Source organism: Lissotriton helveticus, chromosome 1_1 (assembly GCF_964261635.1).
Source record: "Lissotriton helveticus chromosome 1_1, aLisHel1.1, whole genome shotgun sequence".
NCBI lineage: Eukaryota > Metazoa > Chordata > Amphibia > Caudata > Salamandridae > Lissotriton > Lissotriton helveticus.
Window position 1 is genome coordinate 348,233,376 of NC_136057.1, and position 22,459 is coordinate 348,255,834.

Consider the following 22,459-nt stretch of genomic DNA (forward strand, 5'->3'; position numbering starts at 1 on the left):
GCAGCGGAACGGTCATTTGCCGTTCACAGCGCTCAGCCTGCCGAGACGCCTGCGGTGCCTCACGTACCCGCGTATTGGAGGCTTGCAATTCGGCTACCCGTGCTTAGTGCCCCGCGAGGGAATATACTGACATGGCGGCTTAATTGGTGCCGGTTGTCACACATCAGAGCATGTTTATCCTGGAGCGCTGATTGGAGGCTTCCCTATTTGCTCTGGCTGCTAATACTGTGCATCACCATATGCTGTGGCGAGGGCTGTGGTCTGTTGGAGTGTAGGCGCCCAACTCGAGTACCGGGGCTTGCCACGTGGAGGTAGGCCCCATTATCATCCGGTGCATGGAGGAGGCTTGTGGGGGACTGTGGGCATGATTGCGCTGTAGTCTGCTTGGATTGCCACTTCCCAGGAATCAGATAAAGGGCCAGAGGCAGGTGTCGTGATCCTGGTTGTTGATTCTGGTGGTGGCACGCATTCCTGTGCCCCCCCTGTTGGTCCATCGCCCGTCATTGCTTGCTTGCTGACAAGGAAGGAGCAGTGCTTGTGCAGGTGGCTCTGGATGGTGCATTGGAAACTGCCCATTGTATGAATAGTTAACACACGCTCTCTGGGATTCCCATTAACAGTATTGGTGCGACTAGCTGTGTTTTGGTCACACTGCCTGTAACGGTCTCAGCTCTTTGACAACATCCTGAGTGAGCACTAAACGGGGGCAGAAGCTACTCCACATTTTTGAGTGCCGCAGCGGCTTTTTGACTTTGGGATCCGTGCGTGTGCACTGTAGACGGCGGAGATATACGGATCATTAAGACACTCATCTCGGTCTCCCCCTCATAATAGTGTTTTCTCTCTTCGCGCTACACCCGCAGGTGCACTTCTGCAGCGTCGGCTCTCTGCCGCTGCGCCTATTTGTCTGAGACACGCCTGCAGCAAGGGAAAATTGGAGGGCAAGCAATCAAAATTGGTGTTCGAGGCTAGGCGGGTGACCACTCACTCCGCTGTTGAAGATTCTGCATCATCTGCGTGCGACATGGCGGACACACCCTCTTCGTCGCAGGGAGACTAAATCAAGTCACTGCTTCTGGCCCTGCAACACACTAGGACTTACCTGTCTGGGAAGATGGACACAATGAACACCCATTTGGATGTTGTAGAGGAAAGAAACGGTATTTAGTAGGCAGGAAGTAATGGCGCTCAGGCACTATTAACGTTTATTCCGTAATAAGTATCAGTGTTGGGAATAGTGCTGACAGGCAGGGGAGACCCTCAAACCCCTCTATCCGTGTGGCACACGCCACACAATCACAAATGAACTAAAGTCCTGCACACTCAAAACAGAAAAAACAACAATGTGTAAGTAAAAAGTTCTGAAGATGAAGAAACCATCCAACGTCAGTTCTTGAGTTAATGTTCTCCTTTTTAATAGGTCATCAGGTATTGGTTTATATACAGCCAGCCGACACGCGTTTCATTGTAGAAAAGGCAAAATTTTACAAATCTTCAGGGCTTAGTGGCTGAATCCAAAGTAAGGAAGGCCCAGTTCCGGTGATAATTCCAACCCGAAGGGTAACCGAATTCTGAGTCAAAAGGGTAGCTGATCAAGGATAAGTAGTGTTCGAGTAAAAGCATGTATTGCAATCTCACTTAAAGTATGAGGACGCCAGAATCCACGAGTCCAAATTAATAAACGCGTATTAAATCCTGCACCTATAAAGTAGAGTGGCCAGGTATCTGGGATGGCGAACCGGTAGTTGACCGGTAAAGCCCGAGTATGTGCCCGTCACGATTAGAATCGTTGCTGGCTCTCAGTAAACTGGCGTCCTAACCCGGGGGTTGGGTTGGATGGTTTCTTCATCTTCAGAACTTTTTACTTACACATTGTTGTTTTTTCTGTTTTGAGTGCGCAGGACTTTAGTTCACCCATTTGGATTTTATTGTCCAGAAGGTCGAAAAACATGATGATCAGTTGAAAGAAGCAGAACGCCGTATTTCCGATAATGAAGATGCCACCTCTCACCTGCAGAAAGAAGTGTCTCAGATGGACAAATTGCTTAAAGTGATTGCGGCAAAGAATGAGGATTTAGAGGCCCGCAGCCGCTGCAATAATATCAGAATTCTGGGTGTTCCGGAGAGTACCAACACGGGCCGGATGGAGGACTATGTTGAGGGGTTGCTGCTTTGGGCATTGGCGTAGGGGATTTATGGGGGGCAGAGCGACGGAAATCCCTTCTCCTCCCAGTTTCTTGTAGAACGGGCGCCCCGTTCACTGGGGCCCCGGACCCCTCCGGGAGGTCCTCCCAGACCAATTGTGGCCTGACTCCTCAATTATTGGGACAGAGATGCCGCCCTGCGAATGGCACATGAACTGAAAACATTCAGATTAGAAGGAGTGGAATTTACCATCTTTCCAGACTTTACGGTGGCGGTGCAAGAGGCGGGCGCAAGAAGTTTTTAGCAGTCAAGCAGAAGCTCTGGAAAGCCCAAATTGAATACGCCCTTCTCTACCCGGCTGCGGGTCACCTATCGGGGGAAACAAAATGTTTTCATAAACCCTCAGCAGGTGGAAGATTTTCTGAAATCAATTCAGCGTCGCTCTCCTGGGGGAAGGTCAGAAGAAAAATCACGGTCACCGTCCCCTCACACGGACTATTGATTTACATCCGGAACGAGCTTGTGTAGTGGGTCGCGGGACATGGAAGGGGCAGTGGCCCGCTCAGGTGCGCCTCCAGTGTGCACCCATGGTGCTGTGACTGGGACATCTGGGAACGGTGAGGCGTTGCTCTGGATAAGGGCAGCGGATGTATGTCCATTGGAGTTCTCCAGATAAGTGACTTTGCTATATACTATTGGTATATACATTGTACGGAACACAGTTACTAGTCTATTTAGGCTCATTATGGCAAAAAAACGCACTCTATAGTGTACCGGGCGATCCTCTCCCTCCCCATTACCTGGTGTTCTCCTTGGCGAGACTTAGCTTCATCGTTGAGACTGGTGGTGGGAGGAGAGGAGAGGTGCTGGTGCTGTCCTGGTGACCCTTCCTGTGGGAAACCCCCTTTGCTATTTTCTTGGTTGTTTTTGGCTTATTTTGTTTCAACTGCTATGCTGCAGTTAGTTGCTCAAGACTGTATTGGGGTTTTACAAGGGTGGGCTAGTCCCGGCACGATTGGTTTGCTGATGTGGGTGGGGCAGGGAGATGGTTTATTCACTCATGTCATTCAAATGTCGATCTATGTTCCATTAAAGATTCTGTGCACCACTACACACATCAGCGCATTAGCATATCTCTCATATTATTTCATCTGGATAGCTTTCACACGTAGTAGGAATGTCTTCACAGCTGGCCTCCTCGCAGATAAACTTCCTAACATGGAATGTTAGAGGTCTAGGGGATCCTCGGAAGCGACGCCAATAGCTGGCGTATTTGGATAGACATCATGTACACGTTGCGGCATTACAAGAGACACATACTGCTCCTCATAGTTTGTCCTGTTTTGGGTCCCGCTGGGTACCTCATATTCGTCTTACTCACGGGGTACGCTCTTATTGATCAGAAAGGGCACACCGTGTGTCTTGGGGGGGTTCAGCTGGGGACCCTTCCGGGAGGCATTGCCTGCTCTGGGGGAATTTGGGCATGCAGCCAGTCACGTTAGTCTGTTGTTATGGGCCAAACATAGATGATCCCCATTACTATGCCTCATTGTGGGGACAGATCCTCAAAGTGGGTTCGACGCACGTTATCTGGGGTGGAGATTTTAATACGGCCCTGTGTCCTGCCTTGGATCGCTCCCACCCTCAAGCTCATCACTACACGAAAACACAATATACCCTCACTCAGATTATTCAGGCATATGGACTGGTGGATCCATGGCGACATGCGCATGTCGGACAAAGGGAAGGCACATATTACACCACTGCCCGTGCCGCTTGATCCTGCCTAGATTATTGGATTTTTACTAAAGGAGTGACTCCCTGGCTTACGTCTGTCACTCATTTGGCTAGAACCTTTTCAGACCATTGCCCTGTACGTTTGTGCTTAACACTCCCCTGCTACACCCCTCCTCCTTTCAGCTGGAGGCTAGTAACTGAGGCATTATTGGATGAGATGCTTAAAACTGAACTAGGGGAAGAAATCAGATTTTTTTTAAGGGGTTGGTGGACAGCATGTGTACGCTTTGGGAGGCCTTCAAGGTCACCATCCGCAGCTTCTGTATGGCAAAAAACTTTGGGGTCCTCCGGGACATCGGCCGCAGGCTGCGCAGCCTTTTAAGGAGAAATCAAACATCTTGAGACTGATATGTGGTGGTAACCCCATGGCACACAGCGGGCTACACTGCGCCAAACTCACCGACTACATGGACATCGCTGAGCGAGAAGCGCGCTTCAGGGGTAAACATTATACTGCGCGCCGATATGGGGAGGGTGAGAGACCAGGTAGAGCATTAGCGCTAGAAGTGCAAAAGCCCAAATTTTCCAAATATATAGTGGACATACTAGCTGCAACAGGTACACATCTTCGAGATAGTCATGGCATCCTTTCAACCTTCACCTCTTATTATGGGAAGTTGTACTCCTCTACACGTACCACGCCACCAGATTTTGGTCGTTTTCTACATGACATTGCCCTTGGCTGGCTGGGGGATTATCAACGGGAGTTTTTAGCGACGCCCTTTGAGACGGACGAATTTCAGGAAGCGATTATACATATGCCATCCGGTAAGGCCCCGAGTCTGATGGCCTACCGGTAGATTTTTACAAGACGTACATAGATCAGCTAATACCTATTCTACGGGAGGTTTATGCAGAAGCCTTGGATAGGCAGGAACTCCCGGATACTATGAGGGAGGCGCTGGTAATCTCTTTGTGAAAGCCGGCTGATCGGTGCGAATCTTATAGACCACTCTCACTTATGAATAATGACACCAAGATCCTGGCCAAACTACTAGCGACTCGCTTAAGTCTACTCATGGAAAAGCTGGTACTGCCGGACCAGGCAGGGTTTATACCTGGAAGAGCAACATCACAATCTGCGCACTCTCTTCTCTGTCATGCATAGAGTGGACCCTTAGCTAGCGCTCGTGGCGGTCTTTCTTGACACCACGAATGCTTTCGATTCGGTGGAGTGGGATTATATGTTTACCATTTTACAATGTATGGGCATGCCTGTGGGCTTCCTTGCGTGGATACGGTCGTTATACACTTCCCCTACAGCGCAGGTGCGTATTAACAGTCATATCTCCCCTCCCGTTCTGCCAAAGAAACTGTGCCAACTTATGTACAAGCGGACCAGCCAATGCCAAAAATTGCACATGCAGCCCCGACCTTAAACAAGCAGTTTCCATGCTGTGAAACCGTTGATCCAACTGAAAGTGCAAGGGATCAAAGCTCAGCATGGGAGCACCATCGAGAGGGCTCTCGGGAATCAGCAAATACAATAAGTAACATGAAGCTGATAGCAACACTGATAGCAACACTAAACACGGACAATGTGGTTGGAGGTGCCATCAACCAAGGGGAAGCCTCGGACGCCTTATGGTTTATCCCCGACTACATCTCCAAAGGGAGACACGATACTCTTAACAGAGGCAACATCTTGCGATTATTTGCCCACATCCCTTCACTGACATCTGTGGCAAGCTCTGACCTGAAGTCCATTGAATTCATAGCTGTGGAAGGCACAGGAAAAGAAGCGACGAAGACGATATGGGCTTCGGCAGACCAGGCACAAAAGATCCTTATGGAATCCGAGACCTTCAAAAACTGGGGCATCATGTTGAGGCCTTTTTCAAAACCTCGATACCCGGAAGTACTGTGCTCTGAGAGGAACTTGAACTTGAGGGAGCACGCAGAAGGCAGTAAAAGCACGGTTCTAAGGGGTGCTGTCGGGCCAAGTTGCACTGATAGAAATGGGTTCTTTGAACTCACTCTAGGGGAGCGACATGGAAGACGAGCCCCTAACGGGTGGCAGGAACAAAGACGGTTCGTGAGAACCATAACAAACAGCAATTGACAAGCACAGCGGACAAAAACGGAGTCCTTAAGGGATCAACTGTCTCTATGTTCGTGGAACATAAATGGCCAAACATCCAAAATGCTTGACTTGGACTTCATAGCTTATATACGGTCCTTTGATTTAATCGCGCTACAAGAAACTTGGCTTGCTGAGCCTCCGCACCTCCAGGGATACCTACGCTTTTTCTCCGGCGCAAAGAGTCTAGCCAAGTATGGACACTTAAGAGGAGGCTTGGTAACATATGTAGCTATAACTAGCTTTGCGATGGCCAAAGAAATCGGGCCCTCAGCAACAGCTGCACTTGCAGTCAACTTGACTCTGACAACAGGACAAGGCAAAACAATTAACACCTGCACCCTGGTCAATGCTTATATTCACCCCAAAAGAAAGAAAAAAGCAGCGGAGGAGCTACACGCATACATAGAAGAGTGTATCATGGAGGAAAAAACAGCGAATCTAGTACTCACTGGGGACTTTAACCTCAATCTCATGGGCTCAACACAAGAGGAGGGTATCATGGCACAAAATACATTCTGGGCCCTACCACAACAAGGCAAGCCACAAAGAGCTGACCAATCAAAATTGGGAAAGAAGGTACTTGAGGCATTAGAAAACTTTAACATCAGGGCACTAAATGGCAGGTTTACAGGGGATAACCCGCCAGCCTCAACCTTTCACTCAAGAATAGCGAATAGCACGCTGGATTATACCTTCGTGTCACTTCCACTCTTCCAATTCATAATATCTTATCAGATTGGGAACCAAACAGACAGTGATCACTATCCTCAGGAAATCATTATGGATCTTGCCAAACCAAATTACGAGCGTTCGATGGCTCCTAAAGAGTCCATCTACACCGTAAACTTCAAAAAGATCAAGTATTCGGTCGCAATGGGCGAACTTTTGATTGGACAGGCAAAAAAGCACTATATGGAGCGCAATGGCACTAATGAAGTAGCGAAATGGGTGCAGTTCACTACTATCCTGGGGCAATATGCATCCAAGCCAAAAAAGCGCACAAGGACGAATAACCTGGGCACCCTTCCCCAAGCATATAGAGGGAAAGTAAAAGAAATGAAATACTCAATCTCTAAGCTAATGAGAGCAGCACAGCAGGACCAGAACAACAAAGGGACACTGCATCAACTCTCTAAACTAAAAGCCTCACTAAAAAAACTAAAATGGGAAGCAAACAGAACTAAAGAAGAACAACTATGGGCAAGACTCCATGAGGACATAAAAAAGAATGACAGTGCAAATTATTGGAAAAAAATAAATGCATTAACGCACCCTGCAAAAATGGAGGTTACATCTAACATCGCAGAAGCAACCTGGGCAGCGTTTCTTGAAAACCACTTCAACCGAGATCTGTCGCCCAATCAGATTCTGAGCAAAACTCTCATCTCACGATCCCATGATGTCGGCAATAAGCTACAAATGTGCCAAACTAAACAGGACATGGCAGGGGATGCAGATAATATATCTCTGGAACCTATAATAAAGCGGCAAATAAAGAAAGGAAGAAGGAGAGGTGCGCCGGGTCCAAATGGGATTCCGCCCGTCCTTTTTAAACAAGACACAGATTATTGGGCAGCGGCATTGGAACCCCTCTTTCGGGAGATCAGGTACTCTAACATCCTACCAGACACTTGGAGGGGCTCCGTTATTGCCCCCATATATAAAGCAGGGGATAGAGGTCTTCCTCAAAATTATCGGTTAGTTGCCCTAATCGATAATGATGCGAAGTATTTTGCAGGTCTAATACTGGAAGAACTAAAGGCATGGGCCACAAGGAAGTCTCTCATACCTGTTAATCAAACAGGTTTCGTTAAAGCTGTGGGGACAACAACAAACATACTGTCTATGAGCATGCTTATAGATAAGGCAGAGATGAAAAAAATGCCCCTGCACCTCTGCTTCATAGACTATAAGGCTGCTTTTGACAACATCAACCGCAATTTATTATGGACAAAACTCAAGGATTGGGGCATCCCAAAAGGGTTGCTGGAGCCGTTAATCAACCTACATACAGACACTTGGATCCAGATTAAGGTGGGGGACGGCTCAATGCTGTCACGGCGGATACAAACTAACAACGGCCTTAAGCAGGTTGCGTGTTGGCACCCACACTGTTCAATCTGTTCCTGGCGGATCTTGTGCCCCTATTAAATAACTGTAACTCACACTCGCCAAAATTAGGAGGCCTAAATCTACCATGCCTTCTATATGCAGACGACCTGGTGTTAATAAGCCATACCAGAGTAGGGCTTCAAAACCTCTTAAACACAACCCAGAGATACTCCGAGCTAAACGATCTAACAGCGAACCTCGAGAAGACGCAAACAATGACAATCAGCAGGATCAAACATAAGAAAAGCTTCTCGTGGTTCTGGAATAACATCCGCATCAAAGACACCTCGTCGTATAAATATCTAGGTGTGAAGATTGATAGGGGTGGCCAATTCAGTGAACAAAGGGCCAGTATAAGAGGTAAGGGCCTTGCAATGGCAATCGCCTTAAAAACATTAAACAACAACCTCTCGGGCCCTTCTCTGACCCCTCTACTACATGTCATACGTGCAAAATTACTACCAACACTAACTTATGGGAGTGAGGCCCACCGTGGCAGAGACGCCGTAACACTTGATACTACAATAGTGATGGCATACAGAATCATCTTCGGCCTCCCAAAACGATCCTCCCCAGCACAGATCAGATTGGAGTTTGGTGTTCGGTCACAGGTTTTGGCACGACAAGGGGCATATATCTGCTCATGGAACAAAGTAAGAAAAACGACTGAAGGAACATTAAATGAATACTTATGGAAAGAACTAGAGCAGACCCCAAACTCACCAGCAGCAAAATATTTGGCAAAGAGCATAGTGAGCACCGGGCTGGCAGATCTCTGGGCGTCCCCGGCAGATCATCATAAATCAATTAATAAACTGGTGAAGAAATCGATCAAGCTTCAGTCATGGGTCCAGGATAAAGCCACTCTATCAAAAAGATCACACGCATGGATGGTATTAAATACATACCTGACACAAGCCTCCCAGCCTTATCTTGGTCTAGGTTATACAAAAAAAAACAAATTGTCCTTTTTAAGATATAGACTGGGTCTGCTTCCATGCATACTACACCTCCCTCACTGGCTGAGATCCAAATCAGGAACACTATGCAGGCTATGTGGCATTGGGGTTGAAGACATGATGCACCTGCTATGCACGTGTGAAGAACTGCAAGAAGAAAGAAAGCTCCTGCTGAAACACCATTTTATTTTTCAGGGGGTACGCACACGAAGGAGTGCAGTGCTAACCTGCTTTTCAGCACAGGACCCTCAGCTGAGTTGCAGCTTTGTGAAATTTTTAAAAGTAGTGGAAAAAAACCTACTAACAATTGATCAATGAATAATTTACAAACAGGATACATGATTTAATTTATGAATCACCTGTAAATTTTAATGGAAACTGTGGAAAAACATGAATAGACTAACAGGCTACAGAGTGGATGAGAAGTATAAAGGGCCTAATGTGGGCGGCCAGCAAAGAACATCATTTTGTATGCTGAACTGTTTATGTTTATCGCAATATTGTGTTGAATTGATCTTAAGCGCATGGTTTTATGAGTATTTTAATTTTTCTATTATGTACTGTATCGCATTGGTTTTAATTAACTGTGCAATAAACTTTCAATTCTCTTCCCTCCCGTTCTGCTTCAGAGGGGCACTCGATAGGGATGCCCCTTCTCCCCTCTCCTTTTTGCTTTAGTAATTGAACCTCTTGCTGCGAGAATCCGGCAACATCATGCGGAAAAAGCCCTTAGGTGTTTTTTACGTCCCATATTGGTTTCATTATATGCTGATGATGTTAGGTTATATGTAAAACATCCTGAGCAAAACCTTAATCCTCTCTTACGAGAATTTGTGCGCTTTGGTGGATTGTCGGGGATTACTATTAATTGGTCAAAATCCCAGATCTTCCCTCTTACCCCAGCGTCAATTCCCTTCACGATTGACTACCCTCTTGAATGGTGTACCACAGAGGTAAAGTATCTAGGGATACATATCACGAATTATCGGAAGAGCTATTGCGCAGCAACTATGGCTGTGCGCTAGAGCACGTCGGAGGCTGCATCACCCGATGGATAGCTCTCCCACTCACTATGGCAGGACGGATTTCCCTAATTAAAATGATCATACTTCCTAAATTCTTACATCTCTTTTTAAATATCCCGATCTATCCTGGCTGACCTTTTTTTTTTTTACCATGCTTAGATTGGAACTTATCCGCTTAGTATGGGGGGGGGTAAGCAGCCGCGTCTCCAGTGGGAAATAATCGCTCGTCCCGATGCGCAAGGTGGACTTGATGTGCCTCATTTTTAATTATATTACCTTTGTGCTCAGGCACATTTTGCACACTACTGGTTCCACCCCATCTGGTATACGCCCCAGGTTGCCACGGAACATTGGTTGGCGCATCCCATTCCGCTTGATGGCGTTCTTCTCTCAGTGCCTGAGGGTAGACCGGGGGACCTGCTGTTGGTAGATTGCACTATAAAGGCATGGCAATGCATTTTACATATTCTTAAGCTTCCAATGCTGTATTCCCCATTGCGCCCGCTCACATACCATCCAAAAGGAAAATGCTACTTACCAGTATGCATCTGTTCTTGGCATGTAGGGCTGCAGAACCACACACTATTGCATTAGATCACCATCTGGTGGTGGGCCCGGATGATTACACTTTGTTGTCTTGGGAGAGTCTTTATCTGTTGGATGACTCCTCCCTTAGACCGTAGTGCGCATGGGCATGGACTCCATCTTCAGATTGTTTTCGCCATTGGGCAAATGATGGAGTTGTAGGAGTACATATAGAGATGACCATGTATTGTGTATCTAAATAAGATAAAACTGGAACAGACATCGGTAGGCGGGTGGGCGTGTGTGGTTCTGCAGCCCTACATGCCAAGAACAGATGCATACTGGTAAGTAGCATTTTCCGTTCGAGGCATATGAGCTGCAGACCACACACTATTGCATAGATTGCACAGCAGTTTCTCCCTTAGCGGCGACCACCCGTGTCCGTTGCAGTAGTTTGAAATAATGTTTTGAGTACAGCCTGGCCTGCACTTGCTTGTTATTTTGCCTGCACATCTACACAGTAGTGTTTTGTAAATGTGTGCGGTGTAGACCATGTAGCTGCTTTACATATATCATCTAATGGTATGTTCCCTAGGAATGCCATAGATGCCCCATATTTACGGGTAGAATGAGCCCTAGGGGGAATGGATAGAGGGTGTTTTGCTTTTGAATAACAAATCTGAATGCACTTAGAAATCCATCTTGCAATGCCTGATTTTGAAATTGGGTTTCCCTTTTGTGGAGGAGAAAAAGACACAAAGAGTTGTTTACTTTTACGAAAAGGTTTTGTCCTTTCAATGTAGTAGAGAAGCGCTCTCTTCACATCTAATGTATGTAGAGCTCTTTCTGCCACTGTTTGTGGTTGGGGAAAAAATACTGGCAACTCAATAGATTGATTGAGGTGGAAAGGTGAAATGACCTTTGCCAGAAACTTTGGATTTGTTTTAAGAACCACTTTATTATGATGAATTTATATAAATGGTTCTTGAATTGTTAATGCTTGTAACTCACTTACTCTTCTAAGTGAAGTCACAGCTACTAAAAAAGCAACTTTCCATGTAAGGAATTGCAATTCACACTTACGTAATGGTTCAAAAGGAGGACCCATAAGTCTTGCGAGGACAACATTTAAGTTCCACACTGGAGAGGGTGGTATTCTAGGAGGAATTATTCTTTTAAGTCCCTCCATAAACGCTTTAATTGCAGGTACTCTAAACAATGACAAATGTTGTCTGTTTTGAAGATATGCTGCTATATCAGCAAGATGTAACCTGATTGAGGAATACGCTAAGATAGATCTTTGCAAATGCAACAGACCGCATATAATGTTTTGTATGGAAACATCAAAGGGATTGATGTAGTTATTTGTACAATATACAATAAACCTTTTCCACTTTGCTGCATATCATGCTCTAGTGGTAGGGCGTCTTGCTTCTTTTATGACGTTCATACAATCAGGTGGTACATTTAGATATCCAAATTCTAAGACCTCAGGAACCAAATCGCTAGATTGGGCTGCATTGGGTCTGGATGCATAAGCTCTCCATGGTTCTGTGTTAGTAGATGTGGGAAGAGTTTTAGTTTGCAATGTGGTACTACTGACATCTCTAGTAGCGTGGTGTACCAAGGTTGTCTTGCCCACGTTGGTGCTATGAGAATCAGTGTGAGAGAATGTTGCTGTAGCTTGCGAGCCACTAATGGAATTAGTGGGAGAGGTGGAAAAGCGTACGCAAATTTGTTTGACCAGTTCATCCATACCGCATTGCCTTTGGATAATGGGTGTGGGTATCTGGCGGCGAAGCGTGGGCATCTGGAGTTGTGGTTTGTAGCAAACAAATCTATCTCTGGTTGACCCCACTGTTGAAAAAATGGCTGAAGAACTTGATGATGAAGTTCCCATTCGTGCATCTGTTGTCTCTGACGACTTAACAGATCTGCAACTTGATTGTGAACTCCTGGTAGATGTTCTGCTAATAGAAAAATGTTTTGAGGAATGGCCCATCTCCATTTGCTCTGTGCCAGCCGGGAGAGCTGTAGGGAGTGTGTTCCTCCTTGTTTTTGAATGTAATACATTGCTGTCATATTGTCCGTCCGGACTAGTACAGCTTTGTTTGACAGGTAATGCTGAAACGATTTTAGAGCTAGAAAAATTGCTAGTAACTCCAGATGATTTATGTGGAGTACTTTTTGTTGCATTGTCCATGTACCCTGTACTGTGTGATTTTGTAAATGTGCTCCCCATCCTGTGAGAGATGCGTCTGTGATTAGTATTAACAGTGGAACAGGTTCTATAAACGGCCGGCCCTTGGAAAGGTTCTTGGTGTTCCATCATTGCAGAGAGCGATAAGTCCGGTGGTCTACCACCACCAGATCGGTTATTTGTTGCTGAACCTGATTCCACTGACTTGCCAAGCACTCTTGAATGGGGGGCATTTGTAGACTTGCATACGGCACTATGAAAATGCAAGATGCCATCATTCCTATTAGTTGCATAAACACTTGAGCTGGTAGTGAGTGTTGTGGCTGGAATCGTTTGATGCAGATCCTGCATAGTTTGCATTCTTGCTGGGTTGGGGTACGCTATTGCTTTGGAGGTATCTATTGTGGCACCCAGATACTGCTGAGACAAGGATGGTTGGAGATGGGATTTCTTTTGATTTACTGTGAATCCCAGTTTGTGTAGCAGATATATTGTTTGATGCGTGTGCTGTACACATTGGTTGTATGACTTGGATTTTATTAACCAATCGTCCAGATATGGGAAGACATGAATGTTGTCCCTTCTTAAGTGTGCTGCTACTACTGCTAAACACTTTGTGAACACTCGAGGTGCTGTAGGTACTCCGGAGGGGAGTACCTTGAATTGGTAGTGTTGACCTTCTAGAATGAACCTTAGGTACAGAATTTCTGTGCGATTGATGTATGGGAATGTGGAAGTAGGCGTCCTGGAGCTCTAATGTGGCAAGGAAGTCTCCCTTCTTTAGCAACGGTAGAACCTGTTGTAGTGTGACCATATGAAAGTGGCCTCATTGTATGTACAGGTTTAGGGGCCTTAGATCTAAAATAGGTCTGAGGGATCCGTCCTTTTTGGGTATGAGAAAGTATAGAGAATAAACTCCTTTGTTCTGATGTTCTTTTGGAACTTGGGATGGGTTCTATTGTGTACTTTTGCAGTAGAGATTCAACCTCTTGTCTTAGCAGAATGAGGTGTTCCTGTGACATAGGACGCTTTCTGGGTGGTATTGTTGGAGGAGTGGAAGTGAGCCCCAGACAATAACCTGACTGAATTATTTGTCTTACCCACCTGTCTGTGGTGATGGAGTTCCAGACAGGTAGGAACTGTTGTAACCTCCCCCCGACAGAAGTGATATGTCCAGTCTTTGGATTAATATGAAGAGTTTTTTGCTTTTAGATCAGGTTTAAAAAGCTCTTCTACTGGCAAATCTTTTTTCGGTTTACATGGTATGGAACCGAAATGCTTAGGTTTAACAGTGTTCATTGTCTTTGGAGCAGGTTTTGGTTTAGGTTCCGAAGAATTTTTCCTAGGATCCGCGCTCTTTGGATCCAAAGTTTTTGATCCCCGAGTATGCGTTGACTCATCTACTTTCGGAGCCGAAGTATGTTTCGGTACCGGAACATTCTTCGGATCCACTTTTTTCAGAACCGGGGAGGTTTTTGGTTCGGTGGGTTTGGGACCTCTTTCGGTGCCAAACTTGCTTTCGGTTCGACCACTTCGGTACCGAAGGATGCTTTGGTGCCGGTGTTAATTTGGGTTTAAGGACCTTCTGCTTTTCAGGACCGACAGACTGACTCGATCCCGAGTCGACTGGAGGCTTTTTTGTAATCTTCGCTGCCGAGCCTGAAGGCGGGGAGTCGGACGGTTTTGGTCGTTGTGCACCCAGGCCCAAAGGTGGAGGTGGAACCGAAGCCTGTCCCGGTACGGTGGGGTGAACAGGGTCAACGTCTGTACTCACGACCTGTTGACCAGCTGGAAGGTCTTCATCTTCGGATTGATCCTAGACTCCAGAAGCTGAATCCTCTGCTTCGGAAGCGATTCTTTGTGCTGTTGTTCTTTGGCGTCTACTTCAATTGGAGCCTCGTCTATGATGAGGTCTGGTGTCGAAGATGACTGCGCCATTACTCTCCGAGCTCGACGGTCCGTGATTGTTTTCTTGGACCGGAACGAAGCGCAGACCTCACAGTCTCGACTCTCGAGCTCTGGAGATAAGCCGAGATTGCAAACCTCATGAAGATCGGTGTGAGGGAATTTGTGTCCACACCGAGGGCACTTCTTGAAGGGTGTTCTTTCCATGAGCCAAAGGCCCAAAGGCACAGTTTGGCCAGACGGCCCCGACGAATGCTGGAATCGAGAAGTGAAGTCTCTATTCGTCGCTGGTAACCGGAATAAATGTCAACGACGATACCAATGGTATTTTGATTAATTTATGGATTCGAAAAGAGATCAGTAACGGGACCGAACGATGAACACATCCGAGCCCGATGTCGGAAAAAACAATCTGAAGATGGAGTCGATGCCCATGCGCACTACGGTCTAAGGGAGGAGTCATCCAACAGACAAAGACTCTTCCAAGACAACAACAAAGTGTAATCATGCAGGCCGACCACCAGATGGTGATCTAATGCAATAGTGTGTTGTCTGCAGCCCATATGCCTCGAACAGGTCATTGTTATTAGAGGGCATCTTTACCAAATCTAAATGTCAGATCGTCAATTGGGGGGACCTTTATCACAACGGCACGTTTAAGGATGTACAACAATTCTTTTGAGATGCCCACCCGACACCTATGGATATCTTTTTATATACACGCTTAAGACAAGGGATTAAAGATTGCACACCCTCATTTCCAAAGGATCCCCCCACTGTTACCCCGCTGCACCAGCTATTGCGTACATCTGAGGCTTCCCATACGGTGTCTGCCCTTTATCATGGCCTATATGCAGATATAGTTTACACTCCATGCCTGGCTCGCTCCAAGTGTAGCGCGGAACTAGGACATTATATCACAGACTCGCAATGGGAATACTGCTGCAAACAAACTGAGCTGGTCTCCTCTAACTGCCGGCTGCGCATCACACACTACAAATTTTTATATAGCATATACTACACCCCTGTTAGACTGCACCGGTATGGCTTGAGGGAGACTGCATGCTGCGATAGGTGTAGGGCCGAGGACGTTGACTTCCTTCATCTCGCATGGTCCTGCGTGGCGATCCATCAATACTGGCAAGAGGTGTTTGCGGCTCTGACACAAATGACCCTTATAGACATGCCAATGTCCCCATTAGTGGTGCTTCTAGGATACACAGAGCAGCTCCCTGCCGCTAGGCGAAAATTCGTTACTTTCAGTATAACATTGGCGAGACGTCGAGTGGCCTGTAGATGGGGCAGAGGGAGAGCACCAAAATTCAAAGAATGGCTAGGAGACATGATTTTATGGCAGGAGCAGATGGCTCTCTATTCGGAAATAGTCCCTGTTTCCTCAAGACCCTGGGACATATGGGCCCCCCTGACCATGTAGCTTATCGAACATCCCCATGAACTGCCTGTTGGTACCAACACTTATCATTAGTACTCTAATGTTTAGGCATTGCTGCAAGCGGCAATTTATGGTGTTTATCTTATACATACACAGAACACTGTTTTCTATCTTGCAACGATTAGATGATTGCACTGCCCAGCTTGGAATGTGGCCACTATATAGCAACCTGTTGGGGATAATGAACAGAAATGTGACAGCTTCTGTTGGCTGTTGAGTTATTCTAAATATGGTTAAACTAAAACTACATTGCTATTGCTCATATTTGCATATATTATGTTTGATATGTACTATGATGGATTGTGGTTGTGCACCTTGGAACTCAATGATATTCATGTACATTATGGGATGAAATGCAAATAAAAAGTTCTTTAAAAAAAGGATGAGAGCAGCAGCACTGTCTGAACAGACAGGCAGCGGAAACAGGCTCATATACTTCAGAACAGGAGACGGCTTTGAAGAGAATGCTGGAGTATAAGATGGTGACAGGCCTATGGCATCCAGGGAAGTAAATTTTATCCAACTTCAATCACAAGGAGGCCAATGCAGAACTCTATTTAGAATTGTGCTCTTTCTATAAAGTTCTTGCTTCTCAATTTCCTCACAAAAATGGGCCAGGGATTGAAAGAAAAACACAAGAAAAATAGCCATGTCACGGAAAGTTCGAGTGATTTTAATTATGCACAGATTCTTGTTGCAACTGTTTCACATCAGGTTACACTTGCCACATTGGGGTGCATGGCTTAACTGGCTTACATGGCAAATGTGGAAAAGTGCTCCAGCCCAAAAATATTTCAAAATCCATCAACCCGAAAAGAAAAATTACTTGATAACCCAATTGATGATGCTGCTAGGAGGTGCGTGGGCTCCTCTGTCTGCTGCAACTGTGTTTTGATCCGTTGGAGGCAAGGAGGGAAACAGTCCTGGACTACAGATGCAGGGAACCGGTGAGGGGGTCTGGTGGGGCAAGCCTAATGTTCTGCACTACTGCATCTGGTGTAGTAAAAAGCCCCAGCTTTGGAGGAGAAATTGTAGAAGAGTCAGCATTGTAGTGCTGGGGCTGGGGGCTGCTTAGGCAAAGGTACCTTTGAGGAAAACGTTACACCAACCTCCCTCAGCTCACCAGGGAACATGTTGTATATTAAATTATTGGTAAACACCCCTGAACATCTGTTATGCCAGCAGGCATGCTGGGAAGGGGAACTAGGGTCACTGGAGGAGTAGGAAAGGGGGGTGGCCAGGATGGTGCTGCAGGAAGAGGTTATCTTGGCCAGGCGTCCACAGGTCCAATTTAATTTCATGAACCGCACCTATTAAACTCCAGAGAAACTTTGAAGGATACAAAATAGACATTCACCAACAGAGGTGCCAATTTAGAGGTGGGTGGGTTCTTCCACATGGTCTGCTACTTCAACAAATCAGACTTATGGGCAAAAGATTATGGTAACACTTTTGAGGGGATTGCACAGCACAGCGAATTTGCACTTAAGGAGTGCCTCTTGGGTATCATGGAGGGTTCAAGGGTGTAAGGCACTCACTGCTGGAACTGGGCTCATTCTTAACTAAACATGACATTTTACAGCACTGGTGTTCAGCTGCAGCACGCCCAGCACCAGTTCCAGCTCCCCTCCCTACTTGGCTGAGGTGTATGGATTATCATGACCAAACTGAGAAAGGTCAATCAAGCATTAGGATGCCTGACCAAAGGATTTGGGACTCGTGGAGGGAGTACTACATTTAAGCAGACGCAATTTATTGGTCAGACTCTAATGCATGATGTATTCTATATGAATTTACAATGCTGTCATTATCCAGGACTCAAATATAATTTAGTAACTATGTCAAGCATATCGTTTTGATGGATATACAAAAAGCAGTGAAGTTCTTTAGGCAAAAATAACTTACAACATCCTTGCTCATCTGAGCCATCGCTGCAGTCGGAGTTGTGATCACACTTTTTGTGCTTCCCAACACACTGTCCACTGGCACATCGAAACTGATCTGATGAACAAATCACTGCAAAAAAGGATAGAGAGCAGGAGTCATCAAATGCTACTGGCAATCTTTTTACTGTAAAGATCTGCTGTACTACGACTTGTCAATCAACTAGTTGCAAATTCTTTCACATGCATAATCATTACAAACTAACAAGGTTGTATGGCGGTATTCGACTATTATATATTATGAAAATAAAAGAACAGTTTCACTTAGTTAAAATCAAAGTACAAAAACAGGAAATGGAGCACAAAATCAGAATTAAAACTTTTCGAAAAGGTGTACACACCTTTCTAAACAGAAGATTCTTCTGACTCCTAAAATAACAGATAGTTGTTCCAAGAGCAAGGAGAGAAATTTGATGCCAGTAAGTGAGATACATTTGAAACAGATTCAAGTTTAGACTCTCAGAGCTGGTGACAGCACAGTTAAGGAAACTGGTGAGGTTTGGACTGAGTTGAGGATACTTGAAGCCTCATCAAGTCTTACTCTCCTGCTAAGCAAATTGTACATCAGCTGTGGAATGCTTGTTTGAAGCGAGTTTTATGTTTAGCGCTCAGGGGCAAAAATCAGTTTAGGATTATATGCTTTTCAACATGTACTGAATCTATCCAGTGTGCGCACACATCTATCCGCTCCGCTTCAGCATCTCCCATAGATATTCCCATGAAAAGTATCAAACGCCTTCTCAATATCGAAGGCAACCAGTGCTGCCTTCACCGCCTTGTTCCGGGTCTCGTGCATCACACATGAGAGCATCCTCAGGTTCATGTGGGTGCCTCTTCCTGGCATAAATACGCACTGATCCCTGTGTACCAGGTATGTGATCACATGGCTGAAATACAGTGCCAGTACTTTCGCAAGGAGCATGACTACCACATTAAGCATGGACAGCAGCTGAATGAACCTGGGTCCACGGGATCCTTGCAGGGTTTTAACCATAAATTTTATCAAGGCCTCCCTCAGGTTGGTAAGTCACAGTTGGATCAGGCCTCACAAAGGGTCTCTGGCAGGGCGGGAAGTGGAGAATGCTTGAAAATACACAACAGGAGTCAGGCAACTACTGCGGACAAGGTCCCGAAGACCCTCTTGCAGTTCCTCCAGTTGTATGTCTTCGTCTAGCCCCTCCGACTCGTCCTGCGTTAGGCAGGGAGCCCTCGACCAGGTTTAAGAAATCTGCCACTACATGTTCCCCACTGGCTTCGCGTATACTCCTGCCAGCTGGCCTCGCAGCAGAAAACTGATTGCTGCCTGTTCCACTGTTATTTCACCCTCTGGTCGATTTAGAGAGAATGGACGGCGAGGAACTCTCACGTTTGTGCAACCAGGCCAGCATGCGTCCCGACCTGTCCCCCTCCCTGTGCAGCAGTTTTCATTAATCCCGCTGTACTTGACAATAGTAGTAAAGCGCCCCTTTTTCACATGGCCATCCCACTTTTTGCCTGGTATTTCATCCAATTTTGACTGAAGTGCACTGGGTTCCTGCTAACCAGGTCCGCAATGCCAGTGCTCTTTCCCTAACACAAGTAACTGCGCAATTGTTACCCAATTGGCAAGACCTTTAGCACCCCTAAGTCCCTAGTAAATTGAACCCCTGGTACCTAGGGCATGGGTACTATAGGGGGTCACTAAAAACTGCAGCAAGTATTATGCCACCCTAAGGGACTCACCACCAAACTCGTGTTAACTGCCATTGCAAGCTCTGAGAATTGGTGCAGACAAATGTGAAAACATGACATGGCACGCAACCTGTGTGCCATACCCACAGACACTTCATGCAATATATGGAAGTCACCCCTATCAGGCCTTATAGCCCTAAGACTGGTTGCATTATATTACAAATGAGGACATATTTGCAGGAGCAGATATGCCTCGATGTGCTGTCTAGCTTAATTGCTAGATAGTACAAGTGAACAGGGAAGTCATCTTAAGTATATGGACTGGGCACTGGTCATTATGAGTTTCCCAGCTACATGATGTCTAATCTGAAACCTATGGTGTTTGGCATCAAGCACCTTGTCTTAATAAATCCCTACTGATGCCAGTAGTGGATTTATTAAAACATGCACCAGAGGGCACATTAAAGGTGCCCCTTAAAAATCTACCAATCTCTTAGCGTGCTGGCTAACTGGTATCGTCCAGCCTACCACCTGGTGTTCACATCTCCTCCAGCAGGATGGCTAGTGAATCTGCATTCCAAGGCTGGGGACTTCAAAGACTCTTCCACCTGTGATTTGCGACCTTGGCTTTCCCAGACCTGTGAGATGCCACCCCCTGCCCTGAGGCCCATTGGATAGGAAAGATTATTTTACTTACCCTGCAAGCATCTGTTCTTGGCATGTAGAGCTGTAGATTCACATGCTTTGCATACTCCCGCCATCTAGTGCTGGGTCCGGATGTTTGCAAGTTGTTTTTCTTCGAAGAAGTCTTTTCCAGTCACAAGGTAAGGTGACTCCTTTCGGTGATATTGCGCATGGGCATCGACTCCATTGTAAATATTGTTTTCCCGCAAGAGGGTGAGAATGGAGTAAGTAAGTGAAAATAGAGTTGTCCACGTGTATGTAATGTAAATTATAAGAACTGTAACATCTACAGGTGCTGTGGGAGGGCGCATGTGAATCTACAGCTCTACATTTCTAGAACAGATGATTACAGGGTAAGTAGCATAATCCTTTCGAGGCATGTGTGCTGTAGATACGCCTACCTGTGCATAGTCTATATAGGAGTATTATCCCAATGCGGTGGCTAACCGGTAGGTGTTGTAGTTGTTTGAAAAAGTGTCTTTAGCACTGCTAGTCCTACATTAGCTTGTTGACGTGCTAACACAGCCACACAATAACGTTTAGTAAATGTGTATGGTGTGGACCATGTTGCTGCTATATAAATGTCAACTATGGGAATGTTACTAAGAAAGGCCATAGATGCTCTATTTTTTGAGTGGAATGTGCTCTAGGAGGTATAAAGTTCTTTTAGCTTTAGTATAGCAAGTTTGAATGCATTTAATAATCCCTCTAGAAATACCCGATTTAGAGATAGAACTGCCTTTGTGATGTGTAGAAAATGCAACAAGCAGTTGCTTTGTCTTACTGAAATTCTTTGTTCATTTAATATAGTTTAATAACTCACTCTAGACATCCAGTGTGTGAAGAGCTCTTTCTGCTACTGAATCGGGTTGAGGAAAGAGCACAGGTAACTCAACTGATTGGTTAATACGAAAAGCAGAAACTACTTTTGGAAGGAATTTTGAGTTGTTGCGAAGAACTACTTTTAGGGTAAATGCCTGCGCTCACAAATTCTCCTTAATGAAGTGATAGCAATGAAGAAGGCAACCTTCCATGAAAGAAACTGAAATGGACAATTGTGTAATGGCTCTAAAGGTGGACCCATGAGTCTTGTAAGCACAATGTTCAGATTCCAAACTGGCACAGGAGTGTAGTAAGATGGATTTCTGTTGCGGTAACACCCCCCCCCCACTTTTTGCCAGATTTCTGATGCACTTTGACTTTATGTGCCCTGGGTCTCTGTCAATCAGGTTCCCAGGGCCTGTGTTCTTTCCCAAAACTGTACCTTTGTACCCCCAATTGGCCCCTCTCTGGCCACATGCAAGTCTCTTGTAAAAGGTACCATGGGTACCAAGGGCACTGTGACAAGGGAAGGCATCTAAGGGTTCAGCACATATTGTGCCACCCTTAGAGGACCTGCACCTTTACACACACCCTGCCACTGCAGGCTGCGTGTTTTTTTGCTGAGAAAAGTGAGGAGTCCACATGGCACACATCCCTGTGTGTCATGTCTGCAACCCACTGAGGCCTAGGAAAGTCACCTCTATAGCAGCGTGCGTGCACTAGTCCTAAGGTGAGGGTACAGTGGCATGAGCACTGTACCCCTACAGTGTCTAAGTCCATTCTTCGACATTGCAAGTGTAGTAAAGCCATAAAGAGTATATGGTCTGGGAGTTGGTCATTGCGAAGTCCACAGCTCCATAATGGCTTTACTGAAAACTTCTCAGCACATTAAGCCCACACTGATGCCAATGTGGGATTTAATGTAAAATGCACACAGAGGGCACCTTAGAGATGCCCCCTGAAAATCGACCCGCCCCGGTGTGGTTCATGAATGGCTGCACGCCCTTTGCCACCACCAGTCAGGTTTCAGGACTCTTGGGTAGAGAGTCTCTGCTCTCTGGGTCTAGAAACAAGCCCATCCTGGGCAGAAGTGTCATCGCTCCACCCCCAGGATGGGCTGGGTCCACGAAAGGGG

The 22,459-nt window shown here is 46.0% G+C and overlaps 1 protein-coding gene across 1 annotated transcript in view; it reads right to left on the reverse strand.

Moving 5' to 3' along the window:
* LRP6 (LDL receptor related protein 6) overlaps positions 1 to 22,459 on the reverse strand; it is a 1,212,873-nt gene that overhangs the window by 156,478 nt on the left and 1,033,936 nt on the right. Inside the window, exon 19 of the mRNA XM_078673499.1 lies at positions 18,110 to 18,220. Within this exon, the coding sequence (XP_078529625.1) occupies positions 18,110 to 18,220 (111 nt within the window). The remainder of the gene's footprint in view (positions 1 to 18,109; positions 18,221 to 22,459) is intronic.